This window comes from Callospermophilus lateralis, chromosome 8 (genome assembly GCF_048772815.1).
Source record: "Callospermophilus lateralis isolate mCalLat2 chromosome 8, mCalLat2.hap1, whole genome shotgun sequence".
NCBI lineage: Eukaryota > Metazoa > Chordata > Mammalia > Rodentia > Sciuridae > Callospermophilus > Callospermophilus lateralis.
The window spans coordinates 57,565,650-57,573,430 of record NC_135312.1 but is presented as its reverse complement, the minus strand read 5'-3'; the positions used below and the strand labels follow the sequence as shown (position 1 = coordinate 57,573,430).

General features: G+C 32.0%; 1 protein-coding gene across 3 annotated transcripts in view; it reads right to left on the bottom strand.

The window, feature by feature from the left end:
- Window positions 1-575: 575 nt before the first annotated feature.
- Window positions 576-7,781, bottom strand: part of Uso1 (USO1 vesicle transport factor) — a 72,018-nt gene continuing 64,812 nt past the window's right edge. For all 3 annotated transcript variants that reach the window (XM_076864417.2, XM_076864418.2, XM_076864419.2), the window contains 6 exons: window positions 7,340-7,503; window positions 6,544-6,621; window positions 5,095-5,193; window positions 3,433-3,540; window positions 2,094-2,309; window positions 576-1,564 (listed from right to left, as the gene is read on the bottom strand). In XM_076864417.2, coding sequence (XP_076720532.1) covers window positions 1,475-1,564; window positions 2,094-2,309; window positions 3,433-3,540; window positions 5,095-5,193; window positions 6,544-6,621; window positions 7,340-7,503 — 755 coding nt within the window. In that variant the 3' untranslated portion in view covers window positions 576-1,474. The remainder of the gene's footprint in view (window positions 1,565-2,093; window positions 2,310-3,432; window positions 3,541-5,094; window positions 5,194-6,543; window positions 6,622-7,339; window positions 7,504-7,781) is intronic.

The window sequence follows — 7,781 nt, the reverse complement described above, 5'->3', positions numbered from 1 at the left end:
CCCTTGGTGAACTGCTCAAACTATTCCCAAACCCAGAAGGCAGATGATAAATCACCTAGCAGCCCAGGCTATGTTGCCTTTGAATCCATTTCTTTAAAAGAGAATCATTACTAAGAATTCTAATGCTGAATGTAGAAGCAGACAAACCCTTCTCAAATTTCTTCCCCCACTCCTGTAGTTTCTACAACTAGTTTCTTCCCATCTTATGGAATCCTAGTTGTTAGTTTGAAATAAGATTGCTTTTAATGTTCAGTCATAGTAATGTACAACTAGTAACAAAAGTCTTTCCATTTACATTGAGCTCACCCTTTATTAAGAATAAAACAGGCAATGGGAATAGGAAGACAGAATGAATCAGACATAACTGATTGCATATATGAATGTGCATATATGAATACATGACCAGTGAAACTCTACATCATTTATAACCACAAGAATGGGATCCTAATTAGGATAAGTTGTACTCTATGTAGATGTATACACTCTATTGTCATGTATATCTAAAAAGAACAACAAAAGAATAAAACAGTTTTACTCAAAGTTTAAAAAATAAGGAACCATGACCATGGATTAAGTGAACATAATATCTATTTTTATTACGAAAACATTAAATTTTGACAAATTGCTTCATCTGCTTTTTAAAAATCTATTATCTGACTTAAACCTACTCAGCAAAAATGCCAATAAATTATATAAATCATAGTTTGGGTCTTTTTAAAACTAGGAACATATCATTTATAATAACCAAACAATACTAAACTGAATTGTATGAGCTATTAACTTGTAATTTATTTTCCATATTTAGCTTAAAATAAAAAGAAAACCAACTGTATTAATACACTGCTGCAAAAGTTTATCACAACCTCCCTCCACATCACTGTGTCAGTATCCTTCTTTCTTCAGAGGTACAAAATACAGCCACATCAGGTGTCAAAGCACTCATTCTCAATTGCCCTCTCCTGCTCATCTTGGGAGTCACATGCCACCAAGGGCTGATAACACGTGCCCAGACTATTTTGCCTTTAAATAAATTTCCCTTCTATAAAAGGAAATCATTAGCTAAGAGCTCAAATGCTGAATTTAGAAACAATGATTCCAATCCAATACATAAAAATCAAATGTGTTAGTATTTAAAAGCCACAAATTCTGAAAAGTAAACAACCAATGAACTAATAAGGCCAATAGCATTGCCACCACATGCCTTCAAATGGTTTTGTGTGCGCGCGAGCATTTGTCTTCATAAATTATATTTTGGGACAGATTAGATGAATTTAAATAAAATGGGTGTTCTGTAGAGAGTTTTAGGGTTTTCAACATGGGTGGCAAAATTAAAAAATACATCACTAGTCTTATTAGTGAATGTTTTCCACTTGGTTTCTAAATCTTTATTTCCTGTGGAGGCAAACCAAAACACTCTTAAGATTCCATCTTCAAAATTACAATATAATGTCTATTATTCCTAGAGATTTTAGAGTTAGATATGATCCTGGTCCTTGATACCATCTTCATTTTCATCATCCTCATCGTCTTGATCTCCAGATTCAAGTTCATCCTCTTCTTCAATCTAAAGGGAAAATATAAATTTAATACTCTGGAAATCTGTTCAAACTCAGATATAATATACATGATAAATGTATACATGTATTCTGTTTTAGTAATTATAGTAGAATATACACCATCTGATGTCCTTGATTTAATGCTCAAGGTTCCCTGTCATTTTTAACACAAATGAGATATATCAGTTAACTTTACTAATAAATTACATCTCCACATGCAAATCTGAACCAAACATGACAAAGATGATGGTCCACTTGGGTGCTCAGAGTCTTGTTATCACAGGAGTTATCAAATCAATTCACTTTTTAGGTCATGGTCCAAAAGAAAATAGTCTAAAGTGCTGGAAAATAAATTTAATCTGTGTCTTAAGCCAACTCACTGAATAGTGAAAGAAATGTAGATAATACCTTATTCATAAATCCACATAACAATACCTATAATAAAGGAACAATTTTTTTCCATGCTGTGTTAAAATTTTTTTAAATGTTCACAAAGAAATATAATACAAATCATTTCTGGAAACATTTCTATCTTACTGGATGACCAAGATCCTTGAGTTTATTCTTCAATGACAATATTTTCTGATCTTGATCGGCCAACAGCACCAAGAGATCATCTTGTTCTTTTTTAGAATCTGTAACTTCCAACTGTAGTTTGTCTTTCTCATTTTGTAAAATGGCAATTGTGCTGTTTGATGAATCCAGCTGCTCTTTAATGGAAGTTCTTTCCTCAGACAGAGCTTTAACTTCATTCTAGAAAAAGGTGAAAGTCAATAATCTGAAGTCAGTATTTGCTGTGCTAGATTTTTAACAAATAGTTTCTTCCTATGACAAATCACTACGCTTGTCCAATCTGAGGCATTTAGGGGTGGGAGTTGAAGATACATGAGGCTTAAAACATATACATCCAGTAACATGAGAATTTTTAGACTATCCATTGAAGATGGTTACTGTGAAAAATAGATTAATATTGAAAATGTAGTTAGCTATTCCTCAAAAAATCCTAATAAAAAAAGCAATACCATGTTAGATAATCAGAGGAATAAACAAAGAAACAAAATATTTCACAGCAGAAGTCTGGTTACGATCAGAATTAGAACCAAAAACTCAAGTTAAAAAAAAAAAAAAAAAGTTGCCAGGTGCGGTGCACGCCTGTAATCCCAGTGGCTTAGAAGACTGATGCAGGAGGACGGGGAGTTCAAACAGTGAGACCCTGTTTCTAAATAAAATACAAAATAGGGCTGGGGATGTGGCTCAGTGGTTGAGTGCCCCTTAGTTAAATCCCCAGTGCCCAAAAAAGTTCACATCATAGAATTAAATGAGAAAGAATAATAGTTAAAATAAAATCCATGGTTTAAAAATAAAACAATATGATCACAATCCAAAAAGCATAATTATACTTTATTTTTCTTTTTGTATTTTTTCCCTTCATACCTTTTATTTTTTATCAGTCACCTTATTCCTTTCTGCATTTATTTATTCTGAAGTCTCTGTAACAGACTATCAGAATTTAATGTTCCTGTGTTCTTCAGCCTGAATTTGGCTTGTGTATTAGCCAAGCTTGTATTCCTTACTTTGTTATTGTGATTAGATATTGATATTGACAAGAAACTTAAATATTTTCAATGAATTTTACTTTTGTAGTACATGTACATAAACTCCTATTTCAAGTACTCAATACCATCATTTGAAACAGCATTAAAAAATCTTTATGACATCTTTAGTTATCAAAATATGAATGGTAATGTTATGATAAAATTACATCTCATCAGCTTTCTTCATAAACCTAAGGATCTGAGATTAAGTGAAATAAAATCAAATGTTCTAATGTTCATATCATACTAAACATAATAAATAAGTTTTACCAAAAACCAACCTTCAATTCTTTAGTTTCTTGTAGTAATGCTGATAGTCTTCCCTCTACATCAGTAGTTTTAGAAGCTATTATAGACTCATTTTCTCCTTGTACAGGAATGGATTTTGTCTGAAAGTAGAAATTGGAAAAAAAAAAACAACAACTGTTTTTTGGAAGTTATAAACAATAAAAACTCTCAAAGTGGTAATTTAATCTTGTTGTTTTGAAATTTTATTTCCAACTACAGAAAATATAACTCTTCATATATTTTTGTGCAACAAAGTACTGTTCACTGACAGATGAGCCGTCCCCATCTGGAGCAGCATTAGATCTTTGGTCAGAGTATGAAGAAGGCTGGGCTAATAAGCTTCCTCAAGGTCAGCCTAGAAAAGTAATTAATGAGGCAGCTCCAGTGAAGCTATAACACAATATATAGTAAACAGAAATTATTTTTTCAAAGCTTTTCCCTCATAAACTTCCTGTACCATGAGTCTACGCTGTCGTTTCAGATAAGACCAATAGGTAGATGATAGATTGAGCCAAAGGACATTAATTGGCAAAGTGCAAGTATTTTCTTAAATACTATAATAGATGCTATTAAATCAAAGTCTTAAATTCTATTCCCATAAAATACCAGGAAGTGAAGTGCTAATGCAACAAATATCTAAAAACATGGAAATGGCTTTGGAACTAGATAATGAGTAAGAAGCTCAAAGGGTTTTGTGGTGAATATTAGTTAAAGCCTGAATTACCTCAAAGTGACTGTTGGTATAAATGTGGACATAAAAGGATTCTGGTGAGGGCTCAGAAAGAAAAGCTATAAAGAAAGCTTTTATGGTCTTCAGAGATACACATGTGCTATCCTGAACAGAATGTTGAAAGAAATATGAACATTAAAGGTACTTCTGGTGAGGTCTCAGATGAAAATGAGAAACATGTGAAAATGAGAAACATGTCACTGTGAATCAGAGAAAAGGCAGTTCTTGTTATAAAGTGGAAAAGAACTTGTGCTAAATTGTGTTCTAGTGTTTTGTAAAAATACTGAACTTTAAGGTTAGAAACTTGGATATTTAGCTGAGATAAAGCCTCATTTCAACTTGCTGCCAAGAGTAAAATGTAAATGAGAGACAAATTGACAAAGGAATGGCTAGGCAAAAAAGAGCCGGAACTTGAAGATTTGGAAAATTCTGCCTATCTATATTGCAAAACATAAGAAGGCATATTTTGGAAACATCAAAGGTTTGGAGAACTTTTAGGGATTACATGTGTGATTAATGGAACCAATCAACCAGCTCAGCAAATGCCAGAAAGAGAGATGAAGTTATCCAAAAACCATCTGTGGAGGACCCTCTTGTCTAATGGCTTGGAGTCCTATGAACTGCAGGGGAAGCCAACAAGGTTTCTGATCATTTTATACCTGTAGAAAAGCTGCCATTTTGACTGGAGCAGGCAGAGATAGGATGTAATACTAGCAAAATAAACCATTCACTAAAAACTTGGAGAATCTTGTCTACAAAATGCCTCTCTGGTCAGGAAGCCTATGTTATAGAACTCTGGCTAATGAGTGATCTAAAGAGAAGGTGCAATCTGATTAATCTGCTTCTTTTTCATTGAGGCTGAGAAATAATATATCACCCTGTGTTTACTACCTTTCAGAGGAAGAAAAAAAAAAAATTCACGTACAAATGCTTCCATTTTCTGTAACAGCTCATGCTTTTCTGTGTGTAGTCTGGTGATCTCTACAGACTGTGAGTTTAATTGAGACTTTAAAGTTGCCAGTTCCTAAGAGACAAAAGAAGTTGAATCATACCATTAAGCAGTATTAATTTCATCAACGAAATGTATGTTTACAGAAATAAATCTTAAAAAAATGATTTCCTTTCTTGACCCTACCCTCTCAAACTGGAGGTTCACTGTTCAAACACAGATGAAATAATACTACAGTGAAAATGTATTAACTGAAAGCTTAAAATAATGAACTTCCCAATGTTCTTATCCTTTCCTTCCTTATCCCACAAAAATGCAATAAAAGAAAAGCAATTAAAATGGTGGTTTTTTAACCAGGAGTTATAAGGAACCTGGGACATTTATAATGTTTGTCACCACTGAGTAGGCAGCAGAATGCAGGCATATATAAAATTCTTGTTTTAAAATTTCTGTTAGGTGTATATGTGGTTTTTCTTTAATTCTCCTGGTTTTTTTAGTCCTCAAAATGAGTTATATGGATAGTAACATTATGGATCATTTTTGTTTTCTTTTTACACAGTATTTAATGATATATATTACAATTAACAAAAGCCTATGTTACTAGTTAACAAAACCATCATTTTAAAAAATGTGTATTTTTAACAATCTAAAGTTTATAAAAGAAAATTGGAAAAAATACAAAACTAAAAGATAATTTTCTTCTGAGAAAATATCACATCAAAGTTTTACTGGGTCACATAATTAAATAATAAAAGTTTTTACTTGGGATTTACAAATTAAGGTTAATATGTAACCTTATATGCAATATAAAGTTATATGTAATATGTAACCTTAATATGTAATATGTATACTTAATTTCTTTACATTTTGAGACAGTTCTATAATAGGTAGACTTTCTAAAACCCAAATAGCATTATTAATCTTCCCCACACAAGCAAAACATTATGGACATACTGGATATCTGAAAATCCTTAGTGAAGGTGATTTGAAAAATAAAAAAGACCTGATTTTAGAATCTACTCTGAAGTATGCAGACATTATAAAAATAAGTCACAATCTACGAACAGTTACTCCTCTCTCAGACCAGTGCACTAAGGTCAGCTGACTGACAGAGGAGGAAGTCAGTCCTGGGTTATAATATTAGTATTGTTTGAATTTTTTAAAGAAAATTCCTTTTAATAATAAGAGGGAAATGATGGAATGAAGAAGTGAGAGAAAAGGTAACTTCAAAACAAAAACCCCCAAACAAAATCTGTTTAGTGGTGATATACTAATGAGCCTGATAATTTTCTAAGTTTTTCTTCCAATTACTACGTCATTTAGTTATTACCATGAAAAAAGTTATTTTGTTTTTCAGCTGGAGCCATCTGAGATATATGCTAGTTTACTCTTTTCCAATTCCAACTTTCTGGACAGGAAAATTACCTGTTTTAATTCTGCAATTTGTTCAGAATCTTTAGTTGAAGACTGTTCATTCATGTCAGAAGCAGTTTGGGAAGATTTCTACAAGGAAAACAGAAATGAACTATGAAATAAAAACAATTTAATGAGAAAGGAAAAAAACAAAAGCAGAACTGTACACACATAAGCTCTACCTTACAAATGCTTACCCAAAACTTTCAAGTCAATGTTAATTTTTTTATGCAAGATAAAATTTCAACCCATATTATGACTTCTTCATAGCTAATAAGTTTATGTATTAAAAGAGTTATTTCAGGCTGGGGTTGTAGCTCAGTGGTAGAATGCTTGCCTTGTATGCATGAGGCCATGGGTTCGATCCTCAGCACCACATAAAAATAAATAAATAAAAAGAAAGATATTGGGTCTATCTACAACTAAAAACTATATTTAAAAAATAAATAAAAGAGTTATCTCATTTAAATTTCACAACAATGAGACAGACATTACCTCCAACAATTTATAAATTAGAAAACAAGTTTAAAGAGGTTTACTTTGCTGCTTAAATTCAATTACTTAGGAAGCACTGAAGCTTAGACAGTCTAACTTCAAAGTTCATATTCTAAAATTTTAATATATGATACTTTGGCATAAGGGTTCCAGCAAAATAAACAGTGCTCAGGATGTAGCTCAGTGGCAGAGTGCCCATTTACCATGTATAGGCCAGGGGTTCAATCCCCAGTACTCTACAAACATAACAAAATGAATAATCAAGAGAATGAGAATTATTCTCAACTTCTTATTTATTTATATTTTTACTTACCAAATTTTCAATCAAAGAGTCTTTTTCAGCAAGTTGGGTTTGTAAAAGTTCTCGATTACTTTTTAACTCTTCTATCTCTTCTCGTAATCTACTAATTTCTTCTGGCTGAATACCATTTATCTGAGCCCCATTATTGTAAGGACCTTGATGCTGATTGTCTTTTCCTATTAAACGGCATAAAATTTAAAAAGCTAGCATAAAATGAAAGTTTTTCATTTTTGAACCAGAAGACTGAAAATAGATTAATATGAGATTTAACTATAACTTCTTTATCTCAATTTGGCAGTAATTTTGCAATCACATCTCATCTTTGCATCTCATTTTTTATTGATAAAAATAGAGAACTAATTATATTTCCAGGGTTTCTAGCAGGAAAAATATACATAGTTTTGCCTAAATTGTATGATTTGGTGATCTATGATTAAGAATTAGTTTCTAATGC